At 35.3% G+C, this 20,391-nt stretch overlaps 1 protein-coding gene across 1 annotated transcript in view; it reads right to left on the bottom strand.

The window, feature by feature from the left end:
• Positions 1 to 13,000: 13,000 nt before the first annotated feature.
• Positions 13,001 to 20,391, bottom strand: part of LOC149193988 (tRNA dimethylallyltransferase) — a 124,833-nt gene continuing 117,442 nt past the window's right edge. Inside the window, exon 2 of the mRNA XM_089407134.1 lies at positions 13,001 to 13,402. Coding sequence (XP_089263260.1) covers positions 13,297 to 13,402 — 106 coding nt within the window. The 3' untranslated portion in view covers positions 13,001 to 13,296. The remainder of the gene's footprint in view (positions 13,403 to 20,391) is intronic.

Genomic DNA, 20,391 nt, shown 5'->3' with positions numbered 1-20,391 from the left:
CTTTTTTATTTAAAAAAAATTATTAAAAAAAAATATTAATAATAATTACGGGCAACCGGGGGCGGGGCGGAGGGGTGATTCCGAGAATCGCGCCCCCACCCTTCCCCCCACTCGGGCCGCCCGTGGTGGGACGGCCGTGGGCAGAGGGCCTGCACTCCGCCCGTCGGGCCGCCCATGGTGGCGTGGTCGTGGGCGGAGGGCCTGCGTGCAGGCCCCTCCACCCACTATCGCGCCACCACGAGCAACCGGGGGGTGGGGAGGCGATTCTTGGAATCACCCCTCTGCCTGCCTAGCCGCCTGTGGTGGCGCGGCTGTGGGCAGAGGGGCCTGCAAGGAATTGCCTCCCTCCACCCACTATCGCGCCACCACGAGCAACCGGGGGGTGGGGAGGCGATTCTTGGAATCACCCCTCTGCCTGCCTAGCCGCCTGTGGTGGCGCGGCTGTGGGCAGAGGGGCCTGCAAGGAATTGCCTCCCCACCCCCCGACCGCCCTTGGTGGCGTGGCCGTGGGCGGGGCAGCCCATAATTTTTTATTATTATTATTTTTTAATGATATTTTAAAAAAACAAACAAAACAAACTAACTTGATTAAAAAAATATTATTTATTTTTTTTATTTTAAGTTATAAAAAAAAGAGTTTGGTTTAATTTTTTTTTAATAATTTTTTTTAAATAAAAAAAAATGGTTTAAAAAACAAATTTTTTTTTTTTAATAAAATAATAATAATAATATTTTAAAATTCTTTGTCCACATGGGGTAGCTCAAGCGGCAAGGGCCGTGGAAATGAAGTCTCACCGAACCAGAAGTCTTGGGTTCAAAGCTTGGGCTACCCCTCCCTCGTAGAGGGGTACACAATGGACATGTAAATTAGAGAGTCCCGCCCGAGCTTACAAAAAAAAAATATTTTAAAATTCTTTTATTTTTAAATAAAAAATGTAAGTTTAACAAAAAAATTTATTTGATTTTTTTTTTTAATCAAAAATACATATTTCACATATATATTTTTAAAATTTTCATATTTTTTTGGTTTTTTTTTATAGTTTGAGTTTATTTTTGTATTTTAAGCCTTTTTTTTTAATGTTTTTAATATTAATTTTACTAGTTTTTTTTTGGGTTAATTTTTTTCTTTTTTTAATCTAGTTTGTTTTTTATTTTTTTATTTTTTCTAGTTTTTGTTAATGTTTTTCTAAATTTTTTCTATTTTTATTTACTTAATTTTATATTTATATTTTTTTAATTTTGATTTTTTTTTCCAAATTCTTTTATGGTTTATGAAATAATTTTTTTTAACATTTTTTGTTTTATTTTTTTTGTCTTTTTAATATGTTTTTATATTTTTTTAAGTAATCAACATTTTAATCTTAATTTTAATAGTTTTTAATTTTTTAATTTTGTTAATTTTCTTTTTTTTTTTTAAATCTAGTTTGTTTTTAATTTTTTGTTTTTTTTTTAGTTTTTTGTTAATTTTTTTAAATTTTTTCTATTTTTACCTATTTAATTTTATAGTTTATTTTAATTTTGTTTTCTTTTCCATATTTTTGTTTTCTTTTCTTTTCTTTTACCAATTTTTTTTTATGGTTTACAAGACCTTTTTTTTCCATTTCTTATAAATATGTTTTTTTACTATTTATTTGTTTTTAATTTTATTTTTTTTTACATTTTTTATGATTGATTTTTTTTAAGTATATATTTTAATTTATGTTTTGTTATTTTTTAAACTTTTTTTTTGCTTTGTGTTTTTTCATTGTTTTAATTTTTTTTATTTTTTTATTTTATTTTATGTTTTCATTATTTTTTTGAAATTTTAATGTTTTTCAAGGTCATGATAAAATATTTTATGCCATTATTTCGAAATGTGGAAATATTACCTTTGAAAAAAAAAGTGTTATTCAAACATCAACACTTTTCATTTTGAGGGTGTTTTCCGAACAATTTTTGCACAAAAAATTGGTTTTCACCGCCATTTTTAAAACATGTTCAAAATTTATCCTAAAAAAAAAAGTGTTATTCCAGCATCTACACTTTTCGTTTTTAGCACTGTCTTTGATGCTTTTTAGGAGTTTTTTGGCCAGAGTTCCCGTTTTGAGTTTATAGTTCTCGTTTCAAAGTTTACATTGTTCTTATCGATCAAAGTAAAATTTATCTCTTCATGTTTGATTTCTTGGAGGAACTATTTTTCACTTAGTAACATTACCTTGGATTGGTTTTCTTCTGATACTTTTTCATCCTTCAAAGACAAAAGTACATGCTTTTCACCATCCTTTCAAAAGTATAGGTGTTATTCCTTCCATCATGTAGTGCCTTCCTATCATATTGCCAAGGTCTTCTAAGTTGAACATGACATACATCTATAGGAATAACATCACAAAGCACTTTATCTCTATAGCGCCCTATCTGAAATTCCACTTCACATGGTTAATTAACTAGTATCTAATGTCCTTTCTGCAACCATGAGACATTGTAGGGAGTAGGATGTTTAGTTTTCTTTAGATTTAAGTTTTCTACCATTTTTGTGGATACTAGATTATCAGTACTCCCAATATCAATAATGACTTTACAACATTTCCCCCCTCATTTGCAAATAGTTTTGAAAAATGTTTTCCTTTGTGTAGGTTCCTTTACTTCTTTAGGAAATTTTAATAAATCTCTCTTCATCATTTCCAGTTTAATAAAGTTCCAGTTTCGGGTTCATTTTCATGAGTAGAGGATTTTACACTTTATGTATCAGTTTGTGCCATATGTATGCTACCTTAACTAGAATATCATTTTGGACATTCATTAGATTTATGGACAACTTTATTACATTTATAACATTATACTACAAAATGTGTACCTCTACCTCTTTGATATGGTCATCGTCCTTTGAAATCTCCTCTTGCTGATGATTTTGGCTTATGAAAATCGTTGTTGCCTTCTCTTTGAATGGGAAATCTTTTGCTTGACTATCCTTTGCTTGATTACCCTCTGCTTGATTGTCCTTTTCTCCATATTGTACTTCATCCCCTTCCTCTCTAACTTTGCTTTCTTGCTAGCTTCTCTTCTATCCTAATGGCTTTCTGGTAACCTTCTTCAACACTCTTTAAGGACAAAATATCTAGCTTATCTTGTATTTCAAATCTTAAACCATTAATATATCTAGCAATATTTTTATTATCCTCTTCCACATGACCATATCTTAAACTTAACCTAAAAAATTCCTTTGTATATTCTTTTACAGATATATTTTTGTTTATTATTTTGCATTTGTCTAAAAATATTTAGTTGATAATCTAGAGGAGGAAAATTACCTTTTAACTTGGCTACCATTTGGTCCCAACTAGTGATCTTATTTTTTCCTTTATTTCTCTGCTCGACTTGCATACTATCCCACCATAGTGTAGCATGTCCTTTTAACCTAGTCACCGCGAACTTGAAATTTTTACCTTCAGATACATTTTCATAGTTAAACTATTTATCCATGGTGCCAATCCAGTCAATCAACTCTTCAAGAATTAAGTTACCCTCGTACATAGGTACTTCCAGTCTTAGTTTTTTGCTCAATCCTGTAATCATGTTGACCATTTTCTCTTCTGGAGTTTCCTCTTTAATGTTATCTTCTTCTTCTGACGTTTCTTTTGGCTCACTAATGTCACAAGTTTCGATGTCTCTCCTTTGTGTCATCTCTAATGCATCTAATCTTTTTCGTATATGTCTTACTTCATCAAGTAATATTTGGTTGGGCCCCTGGCTCCTCTAACTCTATGTGCCATATTTTACAAAATTTATTTTACAAACACTCAATTCCTAATTTCCAAACTTTTATGACTTGTTTCTTAATTAGATTCCCCACTAAACTTTAAATAAAATTCATCACTTTGTTGAATAAGATAAGATAACCACTAAATATAAACTTTTAATCTCCATGTCCTTTTAAAACTCCAAAAGAGATACTTTCAAAAACATTTTTTTCCCTTTTAAAATAAATAATGCAAACTTGAGATTCACTTTAACATTTACGAATGTTCATTCACTTTAACTTTTTTGAATGCTCCCTTGGACTCCTTCCTATTATGACAATAATTTCTGTTATTGGCATCCACAAGATTTTACTTGCTTTGAAATTTAAATATGCCACAAACATTACCCTCCATAATCATATTATTTTAGGTGCAACTCCATCATTCACTCACCTTCGTTGATTCAACATGTTTACATAAAACATTTAAGTTGTCTGAGGATAAAAGAACATGTGCTTGCCTGGTTTGTGATCTCTAAATCAAACCATATGCTCCATGATTTCTCCCTAGCTCTTGAAGCTTTTCTTCTTCTCACAAAATGGAGTCGGTGACTCAATATTTCAACATCTCTCATAATATATCCTCATAGCTATAGATCCTCCTCACAAATCAATATTGTTCCACATGCAATGAAAATTACACAGGCTTTCCATGCATGGGTTCGTGCACTTCCTTAGCCTCCACTGGCTCTCACACGATCAATCCAATGCTTTCCTTTGGTATCTCCTTTCAGGTATGTAGCTCTTTCCATAGGCTTAGTGACCTTACATAATTCAGCTTTACACAACTTGGCTTGTTTTCTCACATGTTGAAATATGTAACTAGGTTAAGTCTTCATAAATATGAAATGTACTCTTGATTCTTGTATATTGTAAAAAGAAAGAAAATTTATTATTGTTATTTTTTATAACATGGGTTTCATGCTCAAGGTCATTTGATTTATAAGTCAAGTACCCATTGAGTGCTTATAAGGTTTTTCATAGAGTCAAGAATTTTATAGTCATTGTAATATGAAGAAGACACCATTGGGCATCTTGTAACATGTCAAAAGAATTATTTTTGTGTTAAAAGTGTCAAAATACCTCTCCAATACCAAGTCAGCCTAGCAACTAAGAAGTCAGTATCATTAAGGCATGTCGTCCTCCTTGGAAGCCCCTATATAGTAGAGAACTCAACCTCCTATGTCACTCACTCATTCACTCATCATACAAGCGAAGAGGAAGTTGAAGAAGGGAAAGTAAAGGAGGAACGAAGGAAGAAGGATGAAATATTTTGGTTGATTCTTTCTCTCACACACACGTGTGAAGATAAGGCTAGGGTTTTGCACCGATAAGGTCAAAGTTGTCAAGTTGGTGGAAGAGAAACCTATTAGGTCACCTACTAGCCCTAGAAGAGGACGTAGCCCAAGCGAAGGAGCAAGGAAGCTTTGGAAGTCCTAAATTCTCTCACACTTGTGGAAGCAACAACTGGTGTTGGCGCTGAAAATTTCAGATCTGCGGTGGAGGCCAAAATTTTTTAGTTGGGGGTCGAAGTTGTGCAGCTAGAAGAGATTTGATTAGGTTTGACTTGGAAAGAAGAAGCACCTCATCAAGAAGGTCTGATTTGGTCTTTGAAGGGTATTAGTCTTGATCTATAGGTCTTGGAATTTGTCATTTGAAGAATATATAAGAAGAGAGGAGATTTTTGGATTTTCCTCTCAAGAGGAGAGGTTTTGGCCCTTGCTTGCAACCTACATATTATGTTCTTGTGGACTATTGATCTTCATGTTTTTAGATGTTTGATGATAAGAACAACATAATAATAAGAGAAGAATCTAATAATCAAGAAAAAAAGTAAAAATACATCACAAGCAGTTATCAAGTCTAAGAGAAATCACCCTAATTGTAGCTCTATTGATTTCTCAACATGGTATCAGAGCTAATATTGAAAAAGGGCATGATGAAGATCACTACATCTCTAAAGAAGTCAGTGAAACAGTTTTCCATGATGGCAACTCATTTCAAGCAGGGTATCAAGGCATTTTGGAATCTCCTATTACCTATCAAGAATCATATGACCAAGACTTCTACAACAAAGGACACAAGGATATTATCAGCACTTACAAGTATGTTTGAATATGAAAATATATGGGTAATTCACAGTGGAGCGTCCAAACATATGACAAGTGAGCACAAACAACTAGACTAAAGTCTTCCTACTTTGTTGAGCTTGGAGACAAGAAGAGCTATCTTGTAAGAGGAATTGGATCAACTTCGTTGAAGCTAGAAAATGGAGGAAACATACATCTCAACAACATTCTATTCGTACTAGGTTTGCAAAAGAATTTACTTTCTATTTCATGTCTAGAAGATGAGAGAGATAGAGTGTTTTTATAGAAGGAAAAGTTATGGTATGGGACAAAGGCTCTAGCATCAACAATGCAAAAATCGTTGGGATTCGTGAAGGAAAACTTTGCAGGTTACTTACACCTCTATCTCAAGCTTTGGTTCACATTGAAGTCAACCCATGTGAGCTTTGGAAAAGAAGGTTTGGACACCTTCATTACAAAATCTTATCAACTCTAAACACAATGGTAAATGGCATCCCTGAATTAAAGGAGGATCATGAAGGAGTTTGCAAGGGATGTGCATTAGGTAAAAATATTAAGAAACCATTTGGAAGAAATGCTTCAAGATAAAAAGAAATTCTGGACCTCATTCACTCTGATGTTCATGGTCTTGTGTATACTAAATCTCTTGGGGGTCATCTATATTGTGACTTTCATTGATGACCACTCAAGGAAAACTTGGATCTATTCGCTAAAGTCCAAGAATGAAGTGTTTTAAAAATTTTGAGAATACAAAGCAAAAGTAGAAAATCTTACAGAAACAAGGATAGAAGTATTGATATCTGACAATGAAGGAGAATACACTTCAAATGAGTTCATAAATTTCTATAAGGAGGTTGAAATTAAGAGGGAGTTGATAGTTCCATATAATCCAAAGAAAAATGGAGTAGCAAAATGAAAGAATCATACAATTGAAGAAAGTGTGAGAGCCATGTTACATGATCAAGACTTACCTCAATTTTTGTGTGGTGAAGCATCTAAAACAGTTGTCTACATCCAAAATCAAAGTCCTCAAATATCACTTGACAACATGACTTCTTAAGAAATATTCACTGGAAGAAACCATGTATATACCATCTCGGAATATTTGGGTGTCCTGTCTACATACACATTCCAAAAGATAAGAGAAAGAAATTGGATCCTACAAGCATGAAAGGCATATTTGTTGGCTATAGTAACTCCTCAAAGGCATATAGGATCTACATAAAGGAAGGGCATTGAATTGAAGTTGAGATGTGACCTTTGATGAAAGCATTGCATATAAGAAGTCTAAACATCTCCCAACTGATTATAATGATGAAGAATTGAAGAAATGGAAGAGGAATATTCACATCATGAAGAAGAAGGTCCCAGTGAACCTATGTAGTAAGTCATCATTCCAGAAAATAGAAAGAGACCTAACTAGTTGTAGTCTACTCTTCAAGATGCGGAACGACATGCAACAGTGGAAGGTACATTCAGGGAAAGAAAGAAGCCTAAAATGTATTCAGGGTATGCAGTCTATATGGCAAAGTTAATTGAAACATAATCATCCACCTTTGAAGAAGTTGTCAACCCTCAAAAATGGAAAGATGTTGTGAATGAAGAATATCAATCTATAATGAAAAATGGAGTGTGGGAAAATGTTCCTTGGCCGAAAGACAAATATGTGCTAACTTCCAAGTGGGCTCTACAAGATTAAACATGCAGCAGATGGAAGTATTGACAAATACAAAGCAAGGATTGTGGCTAGGGGATTCTCTCAACAAGAAGGCATCAATTATGAAAGGACATTTTCACCTAAAGCTAGATACACAACTATAAGATCGTTGGTCTCTTTGGCAACATCTATGGGATGGAACATCCATCAAATGGATGTCAAGACAACATCCTTGAAAGGAACTATTGATGAAGAAGTCTATATAGAACAACCCTTGGGATTTGAAGTAAATGATAGAGAGACTCACGTCTACAGGTTGAAGAAGGCACTCTATGGCCTCAAGCAAGCTCCAAGAGCTTGGTATGCAAGGATGGACACATATCTTCAAAGATTAAGCTTCTCAAAGAGTTATGTTGATCTGAATCTCTATATCAAGGTAGTGAAGGATGAACTTGTAATCATTCTTCTATATGTGGATGATCTTCTCATAACATGTGTGGAAGGTCGTATTCAAGAATGCAAGAAGCAATTGGCAGGAGAATTTGATGTGAAGGATCTATCGTTGATGCACTATTACTTGGGGTTGGATGTTTGGCAAAGACCTGGTGAAATATATCTAGGTCAAGGAAAATATGTGATTAAGATGTTGCAAAGGTTTGGTATGATGGACTACAAACCTATGACAACCCCCATAATCACAAATTTGAAGAGATTAAGTTCTTATTCAAGCCCTGTGGATCCTACAAAATATAGATAATTGGTTGGCTCTCTAATGTATCTTGTGAACACTAGACTATACATTTACTTTGCAATGAATATTCTCAGTCAATTTAAGATAGAGCCTAAATATGACCATTTGATAGCAAACAAGCATATATTGAAATATATGCAAGGAAAAATACATTATTTCCTGGAGTATGACAAAAATAATGATGTCCAATTGATTAGATATATTGATTCTGATTGGGGAGGTAGTGAGATAAATGGAAGAAGCACTAATGGAGGATGTTTTAGCTTGGGATATTTTATGATATCATGGATGAGTAGAAAGCAAGAGTCAATTGCTTTGAGTAGTGTTGAAGTTGAGCACATTATAGCATGTGAACTTAGTAGAGAAGTTGTTTGGTTGAGGAAGTTGTTATCTGACTTGTTTGAAGAACCGATGGACCCTAAAGTTATACATTGTGACAACACCAATTGCACAAGGTTGTCTGAATACCCAGTATTCCATGGAAAGACAAAGCACATAAATAACAAGTATCACTACATATGAAAGTTGGTGCAAGATGGATTGTTGCAGCTGCAGTATATCTCCACTAATGAATAGGTAGTTGATATCTTGAAAAAATCGCTTCCTAATAAGAAGCTTGTTTATTTGAGAGACAAGCTTGGACTAGTTGATATCTCCTCCCTAGTTGAGAGAGAGAGATAGACACATCGTTCTTGTCTTCACTTTGTGAAGAAAGAATGGAGGATTGGTAAGAATCTGGTTTTCGTATACTCTTTGATGATGAGGTAGGGCATCCAATAGGTAAGAGTAGTCGAAGAGGAAATCCCTTGAGGATGTTTTATTCCAAGACAGGAAATGTCCTAGAAGGACATACCTTGTGAACAACTAGGTGGGGTATGTGCCTTAAGAGACAATGATGATGGTGTCTATTAGTGATTGTCTCACCAGCATTGTGCTCTGATCTTGTGGAGAAATAGAGTTGTTAGTCAAGGCCATGCTTTGGGACAATGTTGGTTAGTATGATGATATGCAATGAGGTAAGTTGAAATAAAAGCTTATGAGATGGCTTACCAATCTGACTCTTCTTATTAGATCTATTTAGTATGAGAATGTCCATGTACCATTGTGAATACCTTGCTAGTTAAGAGGGAGTGTTGAAATATGTAACTAGGTTCGGTCTTCATAAATATGAAATGTGCACTTAATTTTTGTATATTGTAAAAAGAAAGAAACATTATTATTGTTATTTTTTGTAGCATGGGTTTGATGCTCAATGTCATTTTATTTATAGGTCAAACACCCATTGAGTGCTTCTAGGGTTTGTCATAGATTCAAGAAGTCTGTAGAATCATTTTCATATGAAGAAGACCCCATTGGACATCTTGTAACATGTCAAAAGAATTAATTGTGTTAAGTGTCAAAATACCCCTCCAAGACCAAGTCGGTCTCATTAAGGCATGTCGTCCTCCTTGGAAGCATATATATAGGAGAGAACTCAACCTCCTATGTCACTCACTCATTCACTCATCATCTAAGCGAAGGAGGAAATAAGGAAGGACAAAAATTTTGAGTTGATTCTCTCTCTTTCTCACACGTGCGAAAATAAGGCTAGGGATTTGCAGCGACAAGGTTGAAGTTTTCAAGTTGCAGAAAGAAGGTCAAAGTTGGTGGAAGGGAAACCCATTAGGTCACCTACTATCCCTAGAAGAGGAAGCAGCCTAAGAGAAGGAGAAAGGAAGCTTTGGAAGACATAAATTCTCTCACACGTGGAAGCAACCATTGTTGTTAGGGTTGATATTTTTGGATTTGCAGTGGAGGCTGAAATTTTGTAGTTGGGGGTCGAAGTTGTGCAGTTGGAAGATATTTGACTAGGTTTGACTTGGAAAGAAGAAGCACATCATCAAGAAGGTCTGACTTGGTATTGGAAGGGTATTAGTCTTGGTCTAGAGGTCTTGGAATTCGTCATTTGAAGAATGCATAAGAAGAGAAGATATTTGTGGGTTTCCCTCTCGAGAGGAGAGGTTTTGCCCTGGCTTGTAGCCTACATCCTGTGTTCTTATGTACTATTAATCTTCATGTTTTTAGTTGTTCAGTGATAAGAACAATATAATAATATGAGAAGAAGTTAATAATCAAGAAAAAGTAAAAATACATCAAAAGTAGTTATCAAGTCTAAGAGAAATCACCCTAATTGTAGCCCCATTGATTTCTCAACACAACAGCCATAGTGTAACTTCACATGACTTAATGAACTAGCTTTGATACCAAAACTTTGACGCGGAGCCAAGAGGAGAATAGACATAAAAAGAAAACATTAAAATTTATTAAATTGATTTCTCCAAACTTGCTTTTACAAATGATTTACATGGCTATTTATTTAGGAGGAAGAAAGCTCTTGAATTTCTCATGAGAGAATTATCTTCCCAGATATTTTGAGGAAGTTGAGAGAAATCGTCTCAATTCTAGGAACTTATCCTAACTACTAGAAATTCTATCATTTTCTAGATCTTTAGGAAATCTAAAATCCTAATATTTATGAAGCTTTTAAAAACTAAATAAAAATAAAATGATGCGTTTGCATCAAATGCACAACTACATTCATGACGACTTATCTACATCAAAATTTTCCATCAATTTGTTGTAGAAGATAGGCATTCCACCCAACCATAGGCTCCCAGTTGCACCAATTTGCTATGTGATAAAGGTCGCCCCCAAATTAAGACTGAATCCACAAGAATGAGCTATTTCTCTGGCTATCTATAATTCTCTTCCCACAACTCAATTCTCAAGTTCACATTGAATAATTTTGTGTACAACAATCCCAATCTAGAGCGCTCTTCACCATGAACCCACACAACCAAAGGAATATGATCTCCTTTATGTTTAGCAATTCCTCATGTTAAATCACTTCCCTTTATGGGCTCTGTAACAAGTTGGTCAAGAAATCTCGCTATTGGGATTCCAAGGATTATTAGCTATAGCCAAATTTGCTCAATAATAGTGGATATCGTTCACACAACAATAATTCTCACATAATTCATAGTTGTATAATTCCATAATTTGCTTATGCCAATTCACTAAAGGATAATTCTCATGATATCCCCAACCAAAGGGTAGTTCACAAGGTAACTCAAACTTTTGATAGTTCAAGCTCTCTATAATTCAAATGACACCCCAAACAACATTGAACTCCATCAAAACCTTCCATTGTATGACAGCTTGCTTGCATGGTGAAAAGGTATAGCCAAGTTGCATAACATAAAGGGTCTATGTTTCCTATGGAGACCCAAAGACCACCTTCATGTAAAAACCCCTACTAATGCTTAATAAAACAAAAAATAGTTAATATTAAGGAACATAATTAAGGTTTCAAAGACTTTAGGTTAAATTACTTTTCTTTGATATTTTTCCTTAACCCTACTTAAGCCCCCAGTATACAATATTGAATTTGGGATCAAAACAAGGGTATCATATTCATCGCATATAAATATATACATGTAATCATAAATTAAAAGGGAAAGAACATGGTAACACAAAAATTTAGAGAATTTTAATAGTGGATTAGTTTAAATCAAGAGAACTCATACTTATTTTACAAACAAGGAAAAAATATCACTAACACTAAACTTTAGCAAATTTTGTTAATGGTGGTTTATAGGTGCAATGAAAGCTAGTAGCGGATTAGCCCACAACAAGGTTCGGATATCACCAAGTGACATGCTATGGTCTATGTTTGTGACTGAATGGTGCTAATGGTTTCACATAAGACTATAGGGATGAAATCTTACCAACATCTAGGCTGGGTTATATATATATATATATATATATATATATATATAGAGAGAGAGAGAGAGAGACCCAAGATTTAGCTTAGGCATTGAGATCAACCCTTATAATTTATTGGGGTTATTGTTCACTCAAGTTACTAACCACCTATACCAGTGGCAGTTGATCTTCCTTTCATCTACAAATTCCAAGGGAAAAGGTTCCTTGAGAAAAAAAATTGTAATAATCTATAACTTGAAACACACACAAATGAATCAAACTCCACCTCATATTTTTTTTTTTTCTATTAATAATATCTTTCTTGGTTGGCTAATTGTTTGACAAGATTTTATACATTTTAATTTATAAACCGTAAAATGCATTTTTATAAAATTATAAAATTAACACCCATGTAAAACCCCAACAACATATTTCCTATATGCATAGCACCATCTTTTGAAAGATTCTAAGGTTGAAATTTTAAATTGTGAGTGTCACATCAAGTGAAATAAGTCTTAACTGTTAAAAAAATGTCTTAACTGTTAAAAAAAAAATCCAATGCAAATCATTTCCATTATATATAATCACTTAAAAATAGTCAAATACAATCATTTTTCTTAATGTAAGCAATTTTTGTGCGTACATAGTGTTGGCATACAAATATATTTCTCATGTAAATGTATTTATTTTTACGACCAATATTTTCAGTTACACATCAATGAATACTTTTCCGTTAGAAAAAGTGCCTTTTTTTCACACGGCAAAACAATTTTTAACAGAGTCCGAGTGAGAAATTCCTTGTTAATAAACATGACTTTTTTTGGGCCAAATAAAGAATAGCTATTTCTATTAAAAGATTAAATGGAATTACATGAAAAATTACACTTATAAATTTAATATACATTTTATTTCATTTCATTGAAAAATAATTGTAACCTCATTTATTATATCCAAGTGATCACTGAATTTAATTAAACACCACATAAAAATTGTGCAATGTATAATGGTTTTGTTCAAAAATCCAAGTTATACACATTGTACACATTATTACTTCAGCAACATATTTGTCATATTTTAATTTCATGAAAAGCTATGTCCACGGCATCTCTTATATGAATGCTTCATGCTCATATCCAATACTACGACATGGAGGTAGGCTCTTTGAACTTCCTTCACTTAACAGAGAATAAACATGAAATTAAGGTCAACTAAATCGAATGAGGAGATGTATGCCATAACGATATTTACATGAGTAGAACATTCTCTAAAAATGCATACTTTATGGTCCACCTAGGATAGCATTTTCAAGATCTTCCCTACTCAATGCATAGCTGAACTTTCTTTCAATATCTCTCTCAAGATTTCCGGGTCCACTCTTTAAATACCTGTAAGATGTAACAACAAAAATAACGGTATACATGAGCTCTTGGAAAGTGACAAGGAATTCAGCTGCCCCTGCAAATGCTTTCACCGAAACAGATCTATTGGATCCTACTTCAGAGATATATGAACTAAAACAAGTTGTTATCCTTAGCTTATAAGACAAGACCAACATAACAGTAAGAAGATAATATGATAAAGAAAAATCAGCTTTAACCCCAAGTGTCACTTTCTACGAGGAACAAATCAACGTTAAGCGTCACTTTCTTTTATACAACCGAAGTGGGCCTACCAGTTAAGAACATATGTTTTCACCTTGAAGGTTACATATTCGAATCTGGAGGGAGGTAGGGTATGCACATGTAAGAAAGATGTTTGCAGATATTTGTGTGGCACTGATAAGGTAACAGCAAATCTCATTCTCAATTACAGGCAAGAGAGTGGGATGAACTATATTACCGAGGGGACCTCAATTCCCAAAGAATTACCCTTGGAAAAAGTGCTAGTTTCTCAGGAATTCTTATTTAATTTAATAAATTTGCAAGCACGCATGAATTAAGATATCATACTATCATATATCCACTTTAACTGCGGATCTAATAAGCACCAAAAGGGATCAAAAGGAAATAGATGCGCAAACCCATCCTTTGATAATTAGAAGGCAAAGAAGGATATTTGCAAGCACGCATGAATTAAGATATCATACTATCTTATATCCACTTTAACTGCGAATCTAATAAGCACCAAAAGGGATCAAAATGAAATAGATGCACAAATCCATTCTTTAATAGTTAGAGATGAAGGCTAAGAAGGATCTATGCGGGCTTATTCTATTATAGTTTATTATTATCATAGTTTCTTTTAGTTATTATTTTGATTATCAACTTTATAAAAATATCATTATGGTGATCTTTTCGAAAACAATCCACTTTCATGGAATTCCACCTTTTCAATTTAGTTTCTTAACATTACAAACTTAGACAATTACCTGAATCTACCCATGATGTAGATGCACCTGGTTGTTTTTAGTGCAGCTAGAATAAATACATGAAAAAAAGGCAATCATGAGTTGACATATACACAACATAAAATGCGTTGACCTGGTTAAGATGTCTCCCTCGCATTCTGTCCAAAAGATAACTCAATATTTCATCTTTCTTTAAGCCACAAAAACTGAAGGATATGACCTCTTCTCAAGAATCTTCATGTTTACATGAAAAGCACACAATTAAGAACACAAATCAAAGGAACCCAAAAGCAAGTTGTTACCATTTAAAAATGATTTTCTTTGTTAGTGATAACATTACATGGGAGTGTCCTTTTTGTTGAAAAGTGTAACTAGGTCCGGTCTTCATAATGACATGTAATTGTGATTTTATGTAAGAGATGTAAAGAAGAAAAATTAAATTAATGTAATACTTGCATCATGAATTTCATAAGAAAGAGATTTTATTTTTAGTATAGGTTCCCATTGCAGGCAATTTTGTCATCTAGTCATAAAAGTCTAAAGAGTCATTGTCATGTAATGAAGACATGTTACACATTGTAAAGAGTCATACTTGTCTATGTAAAGTAATCCTCCAAGACCTTCTCACTAGCCCTCATCAAGTCGGCCTACAATGAAGAGATTATTGTAGAAGATGAAGTCGGCATTCTCCAAACATCATGTCGGCCTAAAACAGTCATGACCAACGTGTTGAAGAATCTAGGGCAAAGTAGTGTAGTGTGATTCTTCGTTACTTGATAACAATTTGTGGAGTCTTTTTACTTTTTCTAGTTAGCTCAATCTTCTTCTTATTATTATTAATGCATGTGTGTGTACTTCATCAAACTGCTACCAAAACATAAAACAAGAACACAAGAAGTTTGGCTCTCTGCCAGGGCCAAAACCTCTCTTCTCTTGAGAGGAAAACCCTTTAGTGAATTTCTCTTATTGAAGCTTCTATTCATCAATGCCAAACCCTAGACCCTTGACAAAGGGATCCTCCAAGCACAAGTCAAGTCTTTTTACTTTCTGCACCTTATGTCTTGGCAATTCTTCTGGCACTTTGTCTGTCAGCACTTCGTCCTCCAATTAGAGGCCTTTCACTTTTGCTAGAGAGATAGACTCCTTCGCTAGGCTTGGGAGTCCTTGTAGGCTTCATCTCTTACTGAAACAATGGATTGTTCACTAGCTGTTGTTATGGCTCAGACATACCCTTACTACACCTCGCACGTGTCACTGTATCTAGCCCTAGAAACAGTCCTTTATACTTCAGTATTTTGCTTTCTTACTTCGCTTGAGAGTCTTTCTTCCACGCTGGAGTAGGAGGCCTTGTAGGCCTAGTTTTAGCCCCAAACAAAGAGAGATATACAATTGTGATCTTACTGTTGTTATAGCTGCAAACTCTCTTTCATTCCCTCGCACGTGTGACTGTGTGAACCCTAGAAACAGTCCCTTTAAACTTCGTTCTTCCTCCTTGCCTCGCTGCCCTTGTAAACCTTTACCTTGGCTTTCTTCGTCCTTCTTCTTCTCTTTCTTTTGCGGATTTTAGAGCAAAATTGATGTGTTGTCTTTGGAGTGGACAGCCTCAATAAATAGAGCATTGTCCCTCCATTTAAGCTGACTTGACTAACTACTTTACACCGACTTGTCCACTTAATTGTAGGCCGACTTTGAGGGAAGTTTGGTGGCTGATTTGTTGAGCAGACTTCGAATAGTTTCCATAGTGTTGTAGCATGCTTGAAGGAGCTTCTTGAAGGTTCCATTGCCTAGGAGTAGACTTGACTTTGCTTGGAGGTTTTCCCTTTAACTTTAACATATATTTATACATAGAGTAACATGCCCTTAAGGCCTTCAATTTTTCTCTTGACTATTTGACATACTTATAGCACTTTGACATGTGCTAGACCTACTTCAATGAGCAAGAAACTCATTGACATATATTATAAAAATAATATTTCTTTTCTTGAATAAGTACAAATATCAAAAGTATATTTATGAAGACCGAAGCTAGTTACATTTCCTTCAACACTCCCTCTTTACTAGGGAGGTATTCATACAACATTACAAGGTGTTTGGCTATTATCAATCTTGAAGAATTCACAAAAGAGAAATCTGATTTGCAATCCATCTGTTATAGCATCATATCCATCAGCATTGTCATAGTGCAAGGCCTTCACTAACAGCTCCATCTCTTTACGAGACCATGAGCTACAATGTTGGCGAGACCAATGATTTATAAACACTTTCATCATTGTCTCTCAAGGTACATACACACCCGGGCGTTCTCCGAGTATGACCTTCTAGGACTATTCTTATCTTGCATTCCTAGCCCTCAAAGAATATCGGTCCTCTTGCCTACTCTTGTCTTGAATGCCCTACACATCCTCAAAGAGTATCAAATGCCAAATGATTACCCAATCCTCCCATTCTTTCTTCCCAAGTGAAGACAAGAATGTTGTGTCTATCTTGTGTCTATATTTCCATTCATGGCCTTCATCTAGACTTACGGTTGTTAGACCTAATCTAGTGCATGACCCATGAATGGAAAAACACAATTGTCACTCCTTTGTAATCAGGGGTGATCCAAAACTCCCTCTTGATCAGGGACCTGTCAAAGCTCCCTCTTAATTGGGGACTCCTTCCTTCACCAGCAGCTTCTTCTTCGTGGGTCCTTCAGCTACTTGATCTTCTTCCTTTCTTGATGTCATGAAGTCTTCGTTTGAAATTCTTCCTAGTAGGGCACTATCCATCGATCACTTTCCTCGGTTTTTCATGTCATTGCTTTCTTCGAGGAAAGTGGCTATCATGTCATATATCAGGTTTCCTTGTCATCTTGGCTACCCCTTTGTCATCTTGTCCATGCTACGGAATATTCTTCTCATGGATGCTTCGTTGTACTTGTTTGTTTACATGTTCTGGCCTAGTAGCCCATCATGACTTCATCTTGATATTGCTTCAACATTGTTTTTCCTTTTGTTGGATGGCTTCTTCATCACAACATCTCTATAGAGTAGAATTAGTTATCTGCACCTTTTATATCTCCAAGGCCTTCATAGGTGTCAAGGGTCATTTCTTCCTTTATCAGAGTTGTCTTGCCTTCTTTCGGGAGATATCTTCAAAGTATCTTGTCAGATAGTGATTCTCGGTGATCATGGTGTTCTTCCACATGCTTGATCTCTTTCTTCATTTGCTTCTTATTAGATAGATAGGTCAACGATCTAATGCTTCTCGTGAGAGCATTCTTTCATTGCCTGCTTTCTGGACTTGTCAACATTTCTTCTTGCTTCTTAGTCAGCAATCTCATACTCCTTACGTGAGCATATTCTTTTGTTGACCTTCATTGCATTGTGGTACATGCCTTCGAGCATGTTCTTGGTGAAAGAGATTCTTTCATGCTTGATCATGTTATAGAACTATCCCATGACTCAATAATATACAAATGATAACATGACTAAACTTTAATGCATACATACCTCATCTTGATTCTCCTTTGATCATCCTTTGGTGTGGCCCTTCTTGCTTCATCTTAGCTTGCCTACATATCATCCTTTTCTTGAATCCCATGAATGGGATTCCCAATGAGACATCTGCCTTGGTTCATGAACCTTCTTTTGAAGATTCCATCATAGGATCTTAAAGATCCTTGCCTTGCAAATGTTTCCTTTCTTTTGATGATGGAGGTCTTCAAAGATTCGTAATCATGATCAATTTTGTTTCACCGTGGATGAGGTCTTATACTAAGTGTGCTTCTTTTATATGAATATCTTGAGCTATATCTATCATGCTCCTATATTCTAGAATTTATTTCTACATATGCATTTTGGTTCTTATCATAAATGCTACATCTTCATGAGTATCTAGAATTCTATGTAAATCATGCTTCTAGATTCTAGAGGATGTTTCTAGCCATGCAATATTAATCTTATTCCTACATGCTCCTATATTACTCAAAACTTTGAAAGAAGTCTAGAAGTAAAGAGTTTGACCTAGTCATAGTAGATATCTGGAGGATCTTCCTTCTTTTGCTTCTTTCCTTCTTCTTTCACCTATTGAGTCAAGTGAGCTTCTTCCCTCTTTCTTTTCTTGTTGTTATCCTTCTTAAGCTTAGGGAAATTCCTTTTGTAATGTCCATATTCTTGGCATCCAAAGCATTGGATCTTGGACATGTCTTTGTTGTTTGTTCTTCGTGGACCAAATTTGCCAAATTTACCCTTTCTTTTGGCCATGGTAGCAAATGCTTGCTCCTTTGATCCCACATCTTCTTTTGCCTTAAGTTTGGTTTCCACTGTTATACATAGAGACCGCATTTCACTAAGAGTGGTTGCTTCCTTCTTAGGATATATGCTTGATGTAAAGTTTCCCCATTCCTCAAGTAGAGGATTGAGTACTACAGTTGTCATCTCTCTGTCGGACATGACTTCCCCAAGCTCTTGAAGTTGATCTCTCATTTCAGAGATTTTCATGAAGTAGGGAGCTATTCCTTCTTTTGTTATCTTCATTTTGTACAATTCATTCCTTAGAGATATTACTTCTCCGGTTGTGGATACCGAGAATAGCTCTACAAGTTTATCATAAATTTCTTTTGATGTCTCAAACTAGGAGACATAAGGAATGAGAGAGTCTTGATTGATTCTATCAGAATCCTTTGAGCTCTTGTTTCATCCTTATTGTACTTGGCTAAGGCTTGATTTTGTTCCTTAGCAGGGATAGTGATATTCCCTCTGACATGTTCTAGGAGTTCATTCTCCTTGAGAAGTAGATCAGTCCTCTTCTTCCCTGCAAGAAAGTTATTGGTGCCTACTAATTTATTGCTTTCCTTGCAAAAATACATTGATGTATATTCAAAAGGGGACATGTACTTGATAGATTTTGAGATGTAATGGATTTGCTTCCTCCTTGAAGGCTTGATGGCTTGTCTTCCCTGGATCTTGATGTTCTTCAAGTTGCCTTCTCCAAGTAGACTTGCTTGGTGATGAGATTTGCTTGAAGATTTGTAGCTTGATGTAGGTCTTGCTTCAATCTAATCTTCTTTGTAGGTGCCTTTATGTAAGGCTCTTCTTCTAGCTTTGTAGACCTCTTGATGAATGGTTGATTGTAGACCCTTCTTGTCCTTGAAGTGATTGAGACTTCTAGGCTTGATGCTTCAACTTTGTAAATGCTTCTCCTTGATGAGTGTTCTTGAGTTGCCCATTCCTTGATGTGTCACCTTAGCTCTCATCCCATGTTGAAGAATCTAGGGCAAAGTAGTGTAGTGTGATTCTTTGTTACTTGATAACAATTTGTGGAGTCATTTTACTTTTTCTAGTTGGCTTAATCTTCTTCCTCTTATTATTAATGCATGTGTGTGTACTTCAGCAAACTGCTACCAAAACATAAAACAAGAACACAAGATGTTTGGCTCTCTCCAAGGGCCAAAACCTCTCCTCTTGAGAGGAAAACCCTTTAGTGAATTTCTCTTATTGAAGCTTCTATTGATCAATGTCAAACCCTAGACCCTTGACAAAGGGATCCTCCAAGCACAAGTCAAGTCTTTTTACTTTCTGCACCTTATGTCCCGGCAGTTCTTTTGGCACTTTGTCCTCCAATTAGAGGCCTTTCACTTTTGCTAGAGAGATAGACTCCTTCGCTAGGCTTGGGAGTCCTTGTAGGCTTGATCTCTTACCCAAACAATGGACTGTTCACTAGTTGTTGTTATGGCTCAGACATACCCTTACTGTGCCTCGCAAGTGTGACTGTTTCTAGCCCCAGAAATAGTCCTTTATACTTCGGTCTTATGCTTTCTTACTTCGCCTGAGAGTATTTCTTCCACGCTGGAGTAGGAGGCCTTGTAGGCCTAGTTTTAGCCCCAAACAAAGAGAAATATACAACTACGATCTTACTATTTTATAGCCGCAGACTGTCTTTCATTCCCTCACAAGTGTGACTGTGTAAACCCTAGAAATAGTCCATTTAAACTTCGTTGTTCTTCCTCCTTGCCTCGCTGCCCTTGTAGACCTTTACCTTGGCTTT

The sequence above is a fragment of the Pinus tabuliformis genome, chromosome 2_2 (genome assembly GCF_031772625.1).
Source record: "Pinus tabuliformis cultivar Carrire ecotype Pingquan chromosome 2_2, CPIR1, whole genome shotgun sequence".
In the NCBI taxonomy this organism is placed as follows: Eukaryota; Viridiplantae; Streptophyta; class Pinopsida; order Pinales; family Pinaceae; genus Pinus; species Pinus tabuliformis.
This window is presented reverse-complemented; position numbering and strand designations above follow the sequence as displayed.